The sequence below is a fragment of the Struthio camelus genome, chromosome 19 (assembly GCF_040807025.1).
Source record: "Struthio camelus isolate bStrCam1 chromosome 19, bStrCam1.hap1, whole genome shotgun sequence".
Lineage (NCBI taxonomy): Eukaryota > Metazoa > Chordata > Aves > Struthioniformes > Struthionidae > Struthio > Struthio camelus.
The window spans coordinates 13,596,848-13,614,925 of NC_090960.1; the positions used below are offsets into that span (position 1 = coordinate 13,596,848).

The window sequence follows — 18,078 nt, forward strand, 5'->3', positions numbered from 1 at the left end:
GAGCTTGGCAGCGGTGGGCGGGCCTAATCCGGAGCGCCCGGCGCGGCGCGGCTCAGCTCGGCTCCGCGCCCGCCCCTGCTCCGCGCCCGGCTCCGCGCCGCTCCGCCCCCGCCTCCGCGAGGAGCGCGGGCAGCCCGCCTGCTCCGCGGCGCCGCGGCCCCGCTGCAGTCCCGCTCCGGCATGGTAAGGCCGTGGGCGGGGGGCGGGCGGGCGGGAGGGGGCGGGCCGGGGTGCCCCGGGGCGCGGCGCGCTCTGACCCTCTCCCCGTCTCTCGCAGCCCCTCGCCGGAGGAGCGCCGGCCGGCACGGGACCCCGCAGCCTCGAGCCCCGCTCCGCCGGGCTCCGCCGCTCGCTCCGCGCCGGCATGAAGCGCTCGGCGCCGGGCAGCCGCCGCTGAAGAGCCGCGCGCGGGCAGCGGGACCCGGCCCCCCATGGGGCAGCGCCGCGGCCGCTGAGCCCCGCGCCGCCGCCCGCCGCCCCCACCCCGCGCCGCGCCGCTCCGGCCGCCCCGCGGCTCCCCCCGCCTCGCCCCCGCCATGGGTCCGCGGCACCTGCTGCTGCCGCTCCTCCTGCTCTCCCTGCAGCTCCTGGCCCTGCTGCTGGCCGCGCAGGCGGCCGGGCCCCCCCGCGCCAAGGGCAACCGGACCCAGGGGGCGGCGGCGCCGCGGCGCACCCCCAAGCCGGGCAAGGAGCTCCTCAACCAGACGCTGCCGGTCCCGGGGGCGGCTGCCCCCACGGCGCTGCCTGGGCGCAGCAAGGGCGCGGGCGGCGGGAGGACGCCCCCCGGCGGCGGGGGCGGCGGCGGGGGCTCGGCCCCGGCGCACGAGACGTGCTGGGGGTACTACGACGTGAGCGGGCAGTGGGACAAGGAGTTCGAGTGCAACAACAGCCTTACGGGGTTCCGCTACTGCTGCGGCACCTGCTTCTACCGCTTCTGCTGCAACAAGCGCGCCGAGAAGCTCAACCAGAGCCTGTGTCGCAACTACAAGAGCCCCGAGTGGGCCCACCCCACCACCTCCAGCGGTGCGCTGCCTGCCGATGGCAGCAACGGCGCCGACGGAGACGCCAACAAGTACGACCCGGACAAGGACAGCACCAATGCCACCGTCTACATCTCGTGCGGGGCCATCGCCTTTGTGCTCATCGCCGGCGTCTTCGCCAAGGTGGCCTACGACAAGGCGCGGCGCCCACCCCGGGAGATGAACATACACAGGTGCGATCCTCCCCCTGCTTCCAGCACCCCTTCTGTATAGGGACACCCTCTTGACTAAAGGTTCTCCCTTCACACTCTCCGTTCAAGGGTTCCCCTTTTGGACCACTTGTCCAAAGGTTCCCCCATTGCACCACCTGTCCAAGGAGTCCCCTTTGAACCACATGTCCAAGAATTTATCCTTTGCCCTGCCTGTCCAAGAGTTTCCTCTTTGCACCACTGCCCAAGGATTTCCCCTTTGCACCATCTGTCCAAGGGTTCCCCCTCTGCCCAGTCTCACCAGAGGTTCCCCCTTGCACTGTCTATCCAGAGGTTCTCCCTCTGCACCTTCTGTCCCGATACATTGTTTCCGGACTTCACCTCCAGGCCCTCTCCCACTGCCCCACTAGGGACCTCTCTGCCCCATCCAGGAGCCCGTCCTGGTTCACCCCCAGCCTTTCCATCCTCGGGGAAGCACCTTGGGACCTTCCTCCCTTCCCCTCCCCGGCACCCCACACGGCGCGCTGCCGGGAGTGGGTCGGGCCCCCCGCAGGGCGCCCGCCCCGCGCCCCTCGACCCCGCGTTCAGCACCGGCGCCGCGGACAGCTCCGCCGCGCCCAGCCGCCCCGCGCCGCGGTGCGCTCTCTCCTGCCTCCTCCCCTGCTCCGGCCACCCTGCCCGGCTCCCTGCCCTTCCCCACCGGCTCCCTCTCATTAACCCGAGTGCAACAGAGAAGCTCCAGATTCCGGGAGTACTTCTCCTGCTGGCCCTAAACTCTCTGATGGAGGGGCACTCTCTGGACCCGCCACAGAGAAGTTTGAAAAGCACCCAGTGAAAATTGCTCTATGTCCTCCACGCAAGTCCCCTTGCCTTACAGTCCCAAAGGTTATTTAGGGAAAGGAGTGGTTTCGGGGAGTGTTTCCCCCTCCCCGCCCCCCCCCCCCCCCCCCAAATCAAGCTAAATCAGGCTACTAGTCTGTCCTTTCTGGCTGGCTGCTGCGGAAGTAGTTTGGTACTCTATTTGCTGCAGTTGTGTGCATTTTTGTTTTAATTTTTTCATAAGATCAAACAATCAAAATGTGTCAAAGAATGTGCTCTTTAAAAGCTCAGGCTTCCATAATACTTCTCCTTTCAGATAAATGCATGCACTTTTATAGCTCACATTTTCAGTGAAAAAGTCCCTCCAAATGAAGTGTGCTTCTCGTGTGCTGGGAGTCCAAGAGGTTTCCACGTCTCAGCATATCAGTTGGTGAGGAGTTTCTTTATAAGAACAGTTGGTAGCACACTGATGGGAAGAATGTCTATCTCTAGCAGATAATGCTTAATTTAAATAATTATAACTAAAAAGTTTTAATCAAAACAAATAAAGCCCTTGACCATATTTTTAAGGCTGAACTTCAAAGGGAGTCCACAGTCTAAGGGTAGGAATTTCAGTTTTTTTCACAGAAAAAGAAATGAGAAAGTGCCACAGTTTTTATTTATTTGATGAGATCTGTTTTATTTAGTGTCCTATTTTAGTCTCCTTTTTTTATAAGATTACATATACATGGGTGCTGGCTGGTGTAAACTGTCACAGCTTTAATGAGGTCAAAAAGTAATGCTAGTTTGCATTTACTAGTCCATGTTTTCTAACACAAACACCACTGCTGTGAGAAAATAACGTTGCAGTGTTAAAAATATTGTAATATCTCTGAAGTCGCTCGTGTCTGTGCAAAAAGCATCCTGAAAGCAGCTTAGTCAGGAAAAAGATTCTTTTCTCATGTTTTCTTAAATAAGGGCTACTTCCCCAAGTGCCCAGCTCTTTCGGTTTCAAGACCACTTTGTCCATTTATATCAGACAAACAGTCTTACCTTACACTAGATTTGGAAATTTGACACTGATGCCCATATGTTACTTTTGCTGTAGCTCCAGTGTGTTGCAGGATTGGTTCCTACACCCTTTGAAATCAGAGGCAGTGTTGCCAGACTTGTCTAAATTATTTCTGATGTTTTCATTTCTTTGATGCTTGCTTTTCTTTATTTAGATAAGTTCTGGTAAAATGATTCACCTGTGTGTGGAAGTATGAATGGCAGATTGAGTGCTTGGAAAGCTTGACTTTCAGTGCATTTTAAGGAATTGATTGACTTCTATAATATGATAGCTGGTAAAAGGTTATACCTTTTGGAGATGTGTTACCTGAACTTGATCAACATTACAAGATGGTTTAAATATTATGAAGTGCATCTCCAGCAGATAAGGTCTAGCCCAGTCTAAGGAGCAATGCTATCTACAATCTAAACAGAACATAAATATGTGGAGTGGAATGGTTCGTCTTTGTTTGCCTCTGAGAACTACTGCTGAGTAACAGGGAAGAATCAAAAACAGAATGAACAGAATGTAGTTAGATATTTATATCTTTTTGAGGCTATGACAATTGGAGTTAAGTGTAACATCCAGAGTAATTTACTGTAGTGATGATGACAAGTGCATTAAATCTCAGCGTGCAGCCCACCAAAATCTCTTGAGAAGAACAAGAGCTTAAACAAAAATCGTAACAGTCCTAGAAAAAGCCCATCATGAGCACTATTCTACACCCAGAGAGATTAAGCAAGACTTCTTCACACTTCAGCAAAAAGCAATATCACACTTTAAATTTTATTTTGTAGTAAAGAGGTACAAATGGTTAGTTAGCAGAACTATGTGTAGATATTACGTCTTTGCAAAGTTCTCATTCAGCTTTTAGAGAAAATCCTTGTTAACGCAGTTAGAAAGAACATTTAGATGGGTACAGAGCTCATTTGTGGCTTTTGATAGAAAAGAGGGTTTACACATTCACATAAGGGCCATCACTCTCATGGGAAATGAAAGGACGACTGTGCATTGAGATATGCATGTGCGTTTCAGAACTGAAAATTCAGTCTTGTTTGCAGACACTAGCATGCAGCTTTAAAGCAGAGGCACTGTTGTGATTTTGGGATGAGCAGTTTTAGTAACTGATACTTAGGTTCATTTCTAAGAGCAGTAAGTGAAAGCGCTTGAAGAAACAGAAGCTAAAATATTCATAGTTTACAGAAACATTTGCAATGTTTTAAACGTAACAGTTTTTTTAATGGTTATAGCATCTTTCAGCCTGAATGTACATGACTACCTCTTATGTGACTCTCTGAATCTTACTTCGGAGTTACACGGAACTAATGAATGTTGGGCTCTAGATAGAAACTGATGCTGATTTCAAAGAGTTTTACCAAGCAGTGTTTTGTATGGTGTTGCCCTCTGCCCTCTGAATGCAGACAGTGGTCAGTTTTCCATTTTTTGCTGGAGCATTTCTTAAGTGGGTAGAGTATTTTCCTTAATTGAAGCATGGGAACCAGTTAGGGAATCTTTGATAGCAGATTATCAGCTATTGCTTTTCAAAGCTGATATCTTCTTCTGTAGTAAAGGGGGATGACCCAGAATATTATCTTCCAGTAGTCATGACCCTAAATCCCTGTGCTACAGTACATAAATAATTCAGTGCTTGTAGTATCACTCCACGACCTCTATTTAGCCCTCAGTGACAGTAGCCATTGCACTCATTACCCAACTAAGAATGAACAAACTGGAAAACTGTCATTTACAGCTAGGGTCTGAAATGTTACCAATTACTTGCCACATGGACAGCCAAAGCCCTCCCTTGTTTGCATGCTGGAGACAGTTAGTGGCAGTGAGGGCCCTGGGGCAGTGGTGTAAGGCCCAACTGTTTCTCTTGTAGCTGCTGAAAAGCAGTGCTGTGATTTTTCCCAGTGAACTAGCTCTGCACTCTGTTGAAAAGCCATCTTCCACATCCGCCCATGCATCATGTGTGTCCAATGAATGTTTTAGCTTCTGAAAGGGAGAAGGGACAAAAGTACCTTCTGGTTAGAGAGCTTTATGTTACCCTACTCCTAGGTCATATATGTTGCTACAAAGAAAGGTTTTCTTCAACCTCTGCCTTGCATCCTCTCTTCTGTGAATAACAGTGACTGCTTGTACAAATGAACAGCCTTTTTCCAAGTAGCAGCCCCAGTTAAATTGATCAATTTCTTACCATATTTACTCAGCAGCTCTGAATTTCAGCAGGAACCTGAGGCGATGGATCTGCTTGTTCACAAATCCAGAAAGGCTGCATTGTTTTGCGATCTTAAAATTTTGGAGGTTTTCTCTTGCTGCGGGCTGCAGCTCAACACAGCACTTGGGTTCTATGGCTGCTGTAGAAATCACTGAAGAACAGATAGTTTCAGGCCTCTTCACTAATGCTGCAGCTCATAAAACTACCTATCTCTAGATTTGGTTTTGCAAATCAGGATCACAGCTGATTCTGTTCTGCTCTCGGAGGTGTGCATTCCTCAAGCTAAACAATCAAATTTTATGCCTCCCCAGGGCTGTGGGAAAGTGCTATGAGCACACACCTGCCCGTATGGGCTATACAGAAGACTTTCTGATGCTGTCACTCTTTTCTTTCTCTTTCTGCTGTTTTTTTTTTTTTTATGCTCTGCTTATTTTTGCTCCACTCTGCCTTGTTCATCTGAGTCACTCATGTGTCTTTCATATGCTCTTTGCCCTGCTTTATATTGTTTATTCCTGATGGCTTCCAGTTCTCTTCTCTAAAGTTCCCTGTTTCTCCCATAGGCATAGAATATAGGTCCACAAGTAGATGACAGACTTGATTAAGCTAAAATAGAAAAAGGCACAATCTTGTTGCCTTAGAGAAGTTACTCATAAATAGTTCTGTTTCAAACCAATACTGGACTTTATTCTAGTGTAACTTCCATATAAAGAGAAGCCCTGAATCTGATCTTGTTTGCCAGTGATTAACTGCACATTGTCTGCTAGCTAAGTCAAGAGGGGATATATATTTTTGTGCATAAACTTGTACAAAACATTTTTCCTTGTGTTTCACTTACATGCATTGTGGAAAATTCAGTGTGAAGCTGTGGTCACAGTTTGCACAGTTTGATGGCTGATTTTGGCCATACTTTCCTTGCTGACTCTGCCTGCTAAAGAATCTGGCTTTGGTACCAGCACAGAGGCTGCCCAGCTGCAGACTTCCACCATCTCTGTTTAAAAAATCCTCTCTATCTCTTTTTGAACTTCATTCAGTAAGAGTGGCTACTCTCAGAAACCACATTCCCTTCACCAAATCTTTTCAGTGTCTCTGACTCCCATTTATGTAACATTTTTCTGCTTTCTAATTCTCTTTTTCCATTAATAACCCTCCATCACAATGTATCAAGGGAACTCAGTCTAGCTCTGAATTTCTGTTTCTTTTAGTTTTGTAGTCTCTCATATCTCTCATATCCTTAACTACTGGTCGCTCTCTATGTCTTTGGAGATCAGAGGCCTTTTAAAACTTCTTCTTCTTCTTCTTCTTTTTTTTTTTTTTTTTACTTGCCTTTGCCATTTCTCACATGAGCAATCTGCATTTCCTTAGGTCTGCATGTTCTACATAACACGTCAATCTATCTCAAACGTCTCATTAGCCAGGTAGATGAGCCTGGCATTCTTTCACAATAAATATTTTGCTGCAGTTTTAGCTCTTGTCCTATCTCATTTGTTGCAATGCTAGTGTTCTTCAAGGAAAGTCTGGTTTTCTTTGAGAATTTTAAAGTCTCTTAGCTGTGCCTACAACATAGGATTTGGTGCAAAATAGCAAACAGAAGCAGCAACTGACTGAAAAATTCCACCAGCTGAGCTTTTATCACAATTTATGCAAAGAATGTCATGACTCTGAAGTCCCAGGCAAGACCTCCTATTTTATTTTATCTCTTCTCCCTGATCGAGACTGGTGCTTCATGCTTTTTGTGTACAATAACACTGTTTCCAGTTCTTTCCAGCATCCAAGCTGGGTGCATCGTTCCCGGATGTGTCGCTTTGCCGTGTTCTCCTTGTAGCTCTCTTAAGCAAGGTAGAACTATGCCAAGTTAATAACTGGGCAAAAGTCTAGCAAGGGAAGAAGCATCGATGCTTTGAGGAAGCAGTCTCGATAGTACAGCAGGTGGCAGCCTGCTCTCTGGCTTGCTGTGAAAGCAACACCCTCAATGATGCTGGGGGAAATAACTGCTGGAAGTGTCAACATCTTAGTGCCACTCTCTGTCCCTAAATAGCCTGTGGCTGCGTTTTAGAGGTAGATCTTTATCGCTGGTGCTCTGGCTGCTTTCTGTTCAGAATAACAGCATTGTGCAGACAAATGCCAGTCTGAAATCTTTATTTTTACCTTCTAATTACACAATCTTTACATAACAGTCTTTTTAACTTTGAACCTGATGTGTGATATTCCAAAGGTACTAGCAGTATCTGTTGTGAGTTTAGTGCCTACATCACAATTATATTTGGAGACTTACTCTCTCTATATGTTAGTATCAGATGTGAAAAGCACTTCAAACTCCTTGTATTAAGATACACAGTTTAAGCATTGTTGGTATTTACTACCCTTAACATACACACTAGAATAGGGAACCTGTCTCAAATGCAAGACCTTTACTTTCCTGTTACTGATTCCACTTCACCTTTTAAACACAGGAGACACGATGGTCTCCCAGCAACACTCATTTTGTTGCTGATTTATCAATAACTCCTATGCCACTTCTGTTTTAGCTGAAATGTCTGTTCCATACGCATGCAAGAAAAATGGGTGTGTATCTATAACATACTGACATTACCTGTGTGTTAGCTTTGAGTTCACCAGAAAGAGAGAGTAAGGAGTAACTCAAACCTCACTCCTGTTGTCATAAACTGTGATAAGGATCTGGCCTTTAATACATCCATAATTAAGTTTTTAATGAAATTTGCCCTTAAAGTAGACCTAAACGTCAGGAGCCTCACAGATAATTATTGCATTTGGCATGAAGATTTTTCAGAAGATATCTGCTATTTTCATGTAATATTTATTTTTAAGAAAGAATATTTCCTAACTTATGCAGGATGCAGGTGCAAAAATGCTTCCCTCCTGGGAGGGTGTCTTCATGCTTTATTTTTTTGTTCCTTCTAAACTCCATGCCTGCAGTCACCTGTTCCTGTACACACACACATGTGTACACACACACACACACACACACACACACACACACACACGCGCGCGCACACGCACACGCACAGAGCACGCATACTGGCATACCCCACGTGTCCGCTCAGGTAACTGTGAAGGGGCATTTCCAGCATTCCTCCCCAGAAAGCCTGCTTGGGAGCGGTAGCTGCTTTTGTTTCTTGCCACAGCAGAGTCCAGTTATCTCTTTCGCTGACCTGAGAGCTGTGCACCTCTAATATGCTGGACTTCCACTGTTTCTTGCTCCATACCAGACCTTGCTAAATTATAATGGACAGCGGAAAGGACTAGGGAAGAGATTTGGCAGCCCTGTGGTCAAGACTCACAGCTCATGCTTTGCAGCAGAAGCAGCCGTACAGTCATCTTCAGCATAGAAATGCGTGGCCCTGCTTTTCAGCATCTCCATGAGAAAGTATACAGATCTTGTGAATCGGAGAAGGCTCTGAATGTGCTGTATTTAAACAAGAAAACATGGAGTATAGCTGAAAATAGACTAGTCACTACAGCCAAGCCCCTGCACTTTCTGAAACAAAATCCACTTTGGCAGAGTTGCTTCCATGAGGAAGAGACTTCCTCTCATAAGAGCTGTTGGCAGCAGGATCCTTGTATTTCCTTCCTGTGTATCAGTTTTCAGTGGTGTTTGTCAGGCACTACTGTGTAATCAATTAAAGCCCCATCACTCTGGTGGTAAGATCAAAGCACCATCAGAATACGTGGTCAGACATATGCCCTGTGGGCAGTGCCAGGGAGGCAGCACAGACTGGAGAGCTGCTGAAGGGAGGTGTAGAATGATTTGCCTACCTTTCTTCTGCCATTTTACAGCTAGCATGGGGGCATGATGCAGGCAAGCTGCACTCAGCTAGCAGAAGTTGCTGTACTGGAGCCTGGATAGCACCGGCTATGTGGCTTTGTGTGGTCAGTGTTTGAAACTTCACAAGGCATACAGCAGGTCTGGAGCCAGGTGCCAAATCAAACCATGAATAATGTACGGCCATCCTCTGAATAATTTGTCCACTGACTGAAATCCCTCTCCCTTTGGAGAGATCTGTCCCTTCCAGGTGAGCTGTCTCTGTGGCTGAATGAATCTCCTCTCAAGCCTAACTGCCTTTCTTTCTGGCCAATGAGAGAGCATAGGGGAGTCTTTACCCTCACCTTTTTTTTTTTAAGTACTAGTAGTGAAATCCTGGCCATGCTGAAGTCGATTGGAGCTCTGCCACAAGCTCCATCACAGCTATGCTTTCAGTAGACTTTTAGCTCAGCTTATCTTTTTATTGTGTCCTGCCAAATCCATTTGCACATTCTTTTTCAATTCTTCACCAAATTGTTATGGACTTGGAAGAGGCAATTCTGCTTTTGAATCCCCACCTGTTCATTTGTGACAAAGCCAGGTCCCAAAAAAGGGGATTTTCAGAAGGCATTGGAGTGAAATTTTGTGTGCATACAACTTGCACTATTGGAAATAGTTAGTCCTTTTCCCATCCACCAGTCAAAGAGCTCTCCACTCCTGTCTTATTTCCCACAGGCTACATGCAGTCTTTTGGAGCTGCCAAGCAAGTCTCCCATTGTCTTCAGAAGAAGGGATATCTGTGTACACACTCCTAATATCAACTAGTGTTCAAAGGCTGTGGGAACTGGGAAAATAGGTACCCAGGGACACGAGTTTAAGACTGTGGTGATGGACAGCACTTTTCCATCCTGCTGTTACCACATTTGTAGTTAAGACAGAAGATTAAGTTTCTCTGCTGGGTCTGTGAATGTGCAGTATGCGCTACAGTAAGTTGGTATTTTACAGCCCCCTGCAAATTCACATTCTCTCTAGCTGTAAAGTCTTTTCAGCCTCTCCACGTGAATCTTGCTTCTCCACTGTACCCTGAAGTCCATCCAGCTGAGACAGGGCCTGTGCTTACCTTTGAAGATCAGAGTTTCTAGTAAATAATATATTAAGCTTTATTATAAACACTTGGGAAACAAGGTCACAACTCAGGACAGTGTAAGTCAAAGGGCTTGATCCTTCAGACCCTACTGTGGTGTGTAGCCCTGAGAACTGGAATAAGGCAGGTAGCAAGGCAGGCACTACCCAAAATCTCTTAGAGCTCATTACAGAGGCAAATGCCAGTGTGTTGCAAACTCATTTCTTAAATTAACCATCCTCTCTGTTTCAGTTCTTTGATGCTCTTTGTCCCTGCAGTGTGCGTCTGGGTGTGTTTTCTCTCCATCCCAAGAGAGAGGTTATTTGTTAACTGGAGATATCATCATCAGAAACAATCCTTTCTCTTTGTACATGCAGTCCATGCTGGTTCTGGTGCCACCAATGTGAGTTCTGCATTTCCATTGGAGGCTTCTGCACACACACCCTTGCCTCCCGAAGATTGGAAGGTAATGCAAGAACTCTGACAAACTGCCAGGGATACCTGGGATGTGTTTATTCAGATGGAGATTTGTTGGCCAGTGAGCAAAAAACTAGACTGGGAATATGTGGGCCCATCGCAAGTTTCCTCGGTGGCTTTAAGCAGCTCCTTTCTACTTCAGTCCATAGAGCACTTAAGAGCAAGGAGTTCCTCACCAGTCGTGCAAGAGACAAGCAAATAGCCATGCTGAGACCAGGAAGCTAAAGAGTCAGTAGTGGCTGTGGAAAATGGGAAAGTTTCATAGTGAGAAAGATATTGCAGAAAGACCTGTTTACAGCAATGGAGATGGAGCTTTTTGAGCCTGGGCCTGTTGTCAATTACATTGCCCAGCCTGGAGAAACCCCACTGGAGACATTGCTTTAGATGGGCCCCAGAAGGACCAGGATCAACTTTCTAGTCAGAATTCCCTCCATTGTGCTTTGAGCCCTTTTCTTTGTGGTGTCTTAAGGTTAGATCCTCCAGACTGATAATATGGTTTAGCTACATAGACTTTCCACAATCACAGAATCAGAACAATTGAGGTTGGAAGGCCTGTCCGGAGATCATTTAGTCCAGCCTCCCTGCTCAGGAAGTGGTAAGCTAGAAGAGGTTGCTCAGGACATAATCCAGTCAGATTTTGAATATCACTGAGGACAGAGAATCCACAACTTCTCTGGACTACCTATCCCAGTGTTTGATCACGCTCCTGACACTTTTTTCTTTTTTCTTATGTTTAAATGGAATTCCCTGTATTTCAATTTGTGCCCTTCACCTCTTGTTGCTTCATTAGATACCACTGAGAAAAGTCTAGTTCCATTTTCTGTGCTCTCTATCATCAGGTATTTATACACATTGATAAGATCCCCTCTGACCCTTCTCTTCTCCAGGCTAAACAATCCCACAGTCGGAATCTCCTTGTACGACACATAATCCAGTCCTTTAATCAACTTTGCGGCCCTTTGCTGGACTCTCTCCAATATATCTCTCTTGTACTGGGGAGCCCAGAGCTGGACAGAGAACTCCAAGCATAGTCTCACCAGTGCTACCAGAGCAGAAGGGAAGGAACACCTCCCTTAAACTGCTGGCAGCGCTCTGCCTAATGTAGGCTAGGATATCATTGACCTTCTTTGCCTCAAGGACGCATTTCTGGTTCATGTTCAACTTGATGTCCACCAGGACCCCTAAAGTCCTTTCCTGAAAAGCTGCTTTCCAGATGGTTGGCCCACAGCTTGTACTATGAATGGGATTATTCCTTTCCAGGAGCAGGACTTTCTATTTCCTTTTATTGAACTTCATGAAATTCCTTTTGGCCCGCTTCTCCGGCCTGTTAAGGCCACTCTGAATAGCAGCATAATCGTCTGGTGTATCAGCTACTCCTCCCAGTTTTGGGTCATCAGTGAACTTGCTGAAGGTACTTTCTGTCCCATCATCCGGGTCATTGAAGAAGATATTAAACAGCGTTGGTTCCAGTATTGACTCTTGGAGGACACCAGTAGGTACTATCCTCCAGCTGGACTTCATGCTGCTTATCACAACCCTCTGAGCCTGGCAGTTCAGCCAGTTTTTGGTCTACCTCACTGTCCACTTCTCTAGTCTGTACTTCATCAGTTTGTCAATGAGAATGTTATGGGAAACAGTGTTGAAAGCTTTGCTGAAGTAAGGATAAACGATGTTAAATAGTCACCCTTTGTTCACAGAGCTGATCATCTTGTTGTAGGCCATTGGGTTGGTTACGCATGATTTCTCCCTTGTAAATCCATGCTGAGTACTCCTAATCACCTTGTCCTACATATGTTTGGAAATGGCTTCGAGGATTATTTGCTCCATTCCCTTCCCATGGATTGAGGTGAAGCTGACCAGCCCGCCATTCCATGGATCTTCCTTCTTGAACTTGAAGATAGGAGGGATATATGCTTTCTTCCAGTTTTCAGGACTCTCCTCTGGTGGCCATGACCTTTCAAAGATAATCGAGAGTGGTCTCACAGTGACATCATCCATCTCTCTCATTACTCATGGGTGCGTTCCCATCAGTTCCCATAGACTTGTGTATGTTTAATTTCTTTGAATGTTCCATAACCTGATTCTCCTCTGCCATGGTAAGTCTTTCTTGTCTCAAGCGCTTGGGATTCCTGAAAGCCAGTCTTAGCAATAAAGACAAAGGCAAAGGTATCACTGAATACTTCAGCCTTTTCCATGTCATTTGTCACCAGCCCCCTGCCACATTCAAGATTGTGCCTCCATTTTCCCTACCCTTCCTTTTGCTGATGATATAGCTGCAGAATTCCTTCTTGCTGCCTTTCATATCCCTTGCTAGATTCTACTGCAGGTCTGCTTTGGCTTTCCTAACCCCATCCCTGCATACTCAGACAGTATCTCTATATTTCTCCTGGATCACTTGGCTGCGCTTCCATCTCTGCGCTTCCGTCTCTATGCTTCCCTTTTACATTTGAGTTTTGTCAGGAGCTCCTTGTTCAACCATTCATGCTTTCTGCCATTCATGCTTGACTTCCTGCACATCGTGATGAATCGTTCTTGAGCTTGGAGGAGGAGATCCCTGAAAATCAGGCAGCTCTCCTAGAGCTCTCTTCTCTCCAGGACCATGGGATCCTTCCAAGCAGATCCCTGAACAGACCAAAATCCACTCTCCTGAAGTCCAGGGCTTTGATCCTGCTGTTGGCTTTGTTCCCTCCTCTCAGGATCCTGAACTCCAGCACCTCATGATTACTGCAGCCAAGGCTGCCACAGATCTTCACATCCCTTACAAATTTTTCTTTTTTTTTTGAGCATGAGGTCCCCTCATACTCAAAGAGGGTCATATCAGAGCACCTCCCCTTATTGGCACCTACATCACCTGTGTCAGGAAGTTACCATCAATGCAATCCAGAAATCTTTTGGATTGTCTGTGCCCTACTGTGTTGCCCTTCTAGGAGATATCAGGGTGGTTAAAATCCTCCATGATGATCAGGGCTTGCAAAATCATTACTGAAATTTTACACCCCTCTTGCATAAAGGACCTTCTCTTTGCCCTCCCACATCTCTGTGGTAAGACTCTGAAATAAGGCCGCTGTCCACATATCTGCTGGATTTCACACTCTGCCTTTTCTTCATTGGGAGTTTGTTCCTGTCTGTTTCCTCAGTTTTAAACTCTTCCACTCACTTTGTCCTTGTTCTATTTTTGTCTTCCATCACCCCTTGCCATTGTGTCTTTCACACCTTACCTTATCTTCACTCTCTCTTCTCTTTAGCAAAGCCTGTTGATTGTGCTTCTCATCTTCATGGTCCCAGCTAACACCCAGCCTTGCTACCCTCTTGTCCATACCCATCCCTCTTGGCCCTTTGGATTTCCAAGCCTTTCCTTTTTCCTTCTTAATGGAGCCACAACTGCTACTTTGTGCCAGAGCTCTGATCCTTGTGCTTATGCTACTGTGTTTCTTCCCCAAAAACTCACTTAGGGCAGCCCTAGTCTAGAGTTACCTGGTGATACACCTTCCATGCTGATACACCTGAGAACAGGACCTAACCTGCTATGCCTTGTGATGTCCTGCCGTACAGGCATCAGTAGATCTGCTCCCACACTGATAGTCCGGCATTAGTCTGGAATAACAGTCCTGATGTAAGTACATCTATTTTGGATTTACGTGGAAAGGAGCTTTAGAGTTCTCACTTAAATGACATTAATGAAAAATAATCATCAATAGTCATAAATCATTATCTCAGCATATGATTGTACAGTTACTCAGCTCTGGCTTCTTGATCCTCTGGCGCAGGTAACACGTTCCACTGAGTGAGGTTTGTTTTCCAAGATAAGAGATGTTTAGCACAGAAAGACTTTTGTGTGTCTCATAGCCTTACCCCCTGGCCCTTGTGTAGGTGAGTAGGATGCTATTGAGATCAGTGGCACTAGTTGTACCCAAATGGCTGCACACACAAGACCTAACTATTTATACTGTCTCTGTTACTCTGCTTGAAGCTTTTAGTGGACAGTTAAGCAGCTGTGCTCAAGTGATTTACACAGACCGAATCCTTCCTCAGCTGAAAGTAATGGATCTTCCACCAGCTCAGCGGTGGAACCCACTCTGCTTTATGGAAATAAACTTGATCACACACAACATGCTTGAATTAGCAAGCCACTAACCAATGTGCTCCAAGTCTGACTTTCTCCTCCACATATATGTGTGTGTGTGTGTGTATGTGTGTGTGAATATATATATATTTTTTTTCTAATGCTTCTGAGCAGTCTTTTTTCTCTCTCTGGAGACACTAAAGGAGAAAACAAAGACTGAGCATTCAATACAGACAGTTTGGTATGTTTAGGGCATGAAAAGATCAGCCCTTCAATATTACTGAACTCATATGATTTTAGACCCATACACTTATGATTTATGTCAGTTTTTGACAGTTGTGTTCAGTTTATCTACTGTATAGTCTAACACAGCAGGAGAATGAAAGGCAGCCATTGCTTTCCTGAGTGTCACTTGTGATTTTGTCAGTTCTTTGGAGAGTAACAGTCTCCTCCCTTCCATGCATTTCTCATCTCACGAGAAATTATTTCTTTGTTATATTGTGACCAACAACTAGCCCAGAGAGTAGCTCTAGTTACTGTTCCTTCAGGATAAAAAATAAATAAGGGATTACATTAGAAGAGTTTTTCTTTCTTAGTATGTGAGTTTTATTTGTGTTCGTCATAAGGATTAGTGAATTCAGATCCTGGCTGTAACCAAGGATCTACGAAGCATAGCTTTATCAGAAATTTTTCACAAACTGGAATATATCCCAGTCACATGTTTTTGTGCTCATGATGGGTAGCAAGCCCTCAGGGTTCAGCTCTCAGGTAGATAATGACAGAAAGGATGAGACATTTCTCACTGGCTCTGATCCCTTCAGAGCATATCCACTTTAATTGCCTCAATTGTTTTTAGCAAATAAAGACAAGCTGTCCATCCAGGAAGTAAGGAAGCGATATTCTTAGGACTATATCCAACACCATTCAGAGAAGAATAACAGTAGGAGAACAGATGAAAGCATCAGGAAAAACAAGGTGGCCTGCAGTGTGGGATGGCCTTAGGCTCAGAATCATAGCAGAATTTAGGTTGGAAGGGACCTCTGGAGGTCTATAGTCCTACCATCTGCTGAAAGCAAAGCCGGTTTCAATGCTAGATGAGGTTGTTCAGGGCCTTGTCCATCTGACTTTTGAAAATCTCCAGAGAGATGGAGACCCCTCAACCTTGCTGGGTCCCTGTTTCAGGATTTTACCACCACCACTGTTATTTTTTTTGTTTGTTTGTTTTTTGGGTTTTTGTCTTTATAGCTTAGTGGGATTTCCCTTGTTGCAACTTATTGCCATTTCCTTTTGTCCTTTTGCCGTGCACCTTTAAGGACAGTCTGACTCTGTCTTGTCTGCAGCTCCACATTCTTTAGTGTGACACTCCAAGTAGATCCTCTCTTAGTCTTCTCTTCTTCAGGCTAAACAAACTCAGCTTCTGGGATAACTGGTCTTGACTCTGCCATCACCATTCCATCAGTGTCTCCAACTTCAGATGCTCTTGTTTGAGCTTCTTGTACTGCCTCTATGCACCTTATCCTGTACAGCCCCTTCTGAATGTATACCAATCCCTAACCTGACCTTTCCTGCCCAGCTAGCTCTACTATATTATGCTAAGTGGTAAAGTGTTTTAGTGCTATCCACACAGTCATCTTCCTCTCTAGTTTGAGTAATTGCACTCTTGATGCTAGGATTGTCTTCTACAAGTGTTCAAAATGATCCCAAGCCACCAAGGACTAGTAAATAATAATCCTAACACAATCTGTGTCATTGAAAAACGACTCTTAGCATTTCTGTACTGCAGATATCATTAAATGGTCATCAGATGCTTCATATATCTTGAAGATATGTACTAAGGGCTCAGTTCTGCCAACATGCTATCTTTAGAAAATCTCTTGTCACCAATGGGATGTATTGCATGTTGGTATCAAATAGATAGACCATGTTTAACTCCAATACTCTCCCCAGTTAGCAAGATTTGTAATGCAGCGGGGAGGTATTTGCCTAGAAAAGCCATCAGGGTTACTGGTGACTGAACGAGTCCTCTCTTCAGGAAGGAACTGCGCAGCTGTGTAGGGCAAGGAATTCAGGCTCTGACTTCTGTTCCTTGTTCTGCCACTATAACCTCTGGCAAGGGTCCAAAATTTCAAATGTCCTATTATTTGGTGACTTGTTTGTGATACCACAGACGTGGTTGTAAAAGATGGTCAGCAGCTATAGATACATATCAAGCAGTGGGAGTTCGTCATTTCTTTGGAGAACACCAAATATCAAATCTGCTCTTTCAGTGAAGAATAATGATTGGAGCAAACAGAAGGAAGCCCTAACACCAAGTACCTATCTGTTATTGCTGCCACCTTCACCACACTCCGAGCATACCTTAGCACAAGAAAAATCTATGCTCGCATGTCCCTGAACGTGACAACGTCTTACTCCGTCTGCTACCCGTGTGCATGTATACACATCATATAACTGGTTATAGCCTCTATAGCTGCTCCCTCTACAAACACTAAATAATCAAATAAGGCTAAGAATATTTTTATTCTGTGCAGAGCAGTTGAGAACTAATGTAATCATCTGTTGCAGCCTCTGAGATCTTCCAAGAGTTTCTTTTGTAGAGCACATTAGTGTTGCAATTCATTATGCACAAGGATGGCGGTCTGTAGAGGAAATGATTTGGAAAATGGAAGGCACTCCAATCCCAAACCATTTCTCATATAAAAGACCAAAAATATGGCATTTAAGGAATGCTAGTAGATATAAGCAACATCAGAATCTTTTCTATAGATATGCAATAAAGGAATTTCTCCTCCTTACATATTTCTTAGTACCCGAGGTGAAATTAGGTATATTCCCTCTGCCAAGAGAAAAGAACCTTTCAAATTCTATCATCTTTAAAATGCCTCTGTTCCTTATAACCCACACAGCTCACCCTCTTCCCCTCTGTTCCTATGGCTTAAGAGATAGCTTGTGGCTGCACTAAAAAAACTCAGTGTTTCACGCTATAATTGCTCCACTGTGTTCATGATATTCACAGAGGAAAAAAAAATCTTTGAGGCTCCACTCATCCAAGGGGAAAACACTGGCTGCAACTGAATACTGTGACATTTCTTTTTCTTGGGGAATGGTATTGAGGCCTCAGTGCCATTAAAGAAGTCTCTGATGGACAAAAAGCTAAATATAGGCTAATAGCTGTGATAGCATTAAGCCATGGAAATTGTTTTAGTCCTTTTCTTATGGATTGCTGGTTCTCCTTTGAGAAATCCACTCCCATCACTACTGGTAATTGAACTCTTTGCAGAAATAGTAAGAATTTAGGGAACGTGGGGAATGGACTCCTCTTCTCACCTGATTCAATCTTAAGGAAGTTTGGTTTGGCCAGTGCAGTTTTGGTGAAACCTTTGTAAGCCTATGCAGTCT

General features: G+C 45.4%; 1 protein-coding gene across 1 annotated transcript in view; it reads left to right on the top strand.

The window, feature by feature from the left end:
• Window positions 1-536: 536 nt before the first annotated feature.
• The window catches only part of SHISA6 (shisa family member 6), a 288,148-nt gene continuing 270,606 nt past the window's right edge, over window positions 537-18,078 (top strand). The window contains exon 1 of the mRNA XM_068913835.1: window positions 537-1,213. Within this exon, the coding sequence (XP_068769936.1) occupies window positions 537-1,213 (677 nt within the window). The remainder of the gene's footprint in view (window positions 1,214-18,078) is intronic.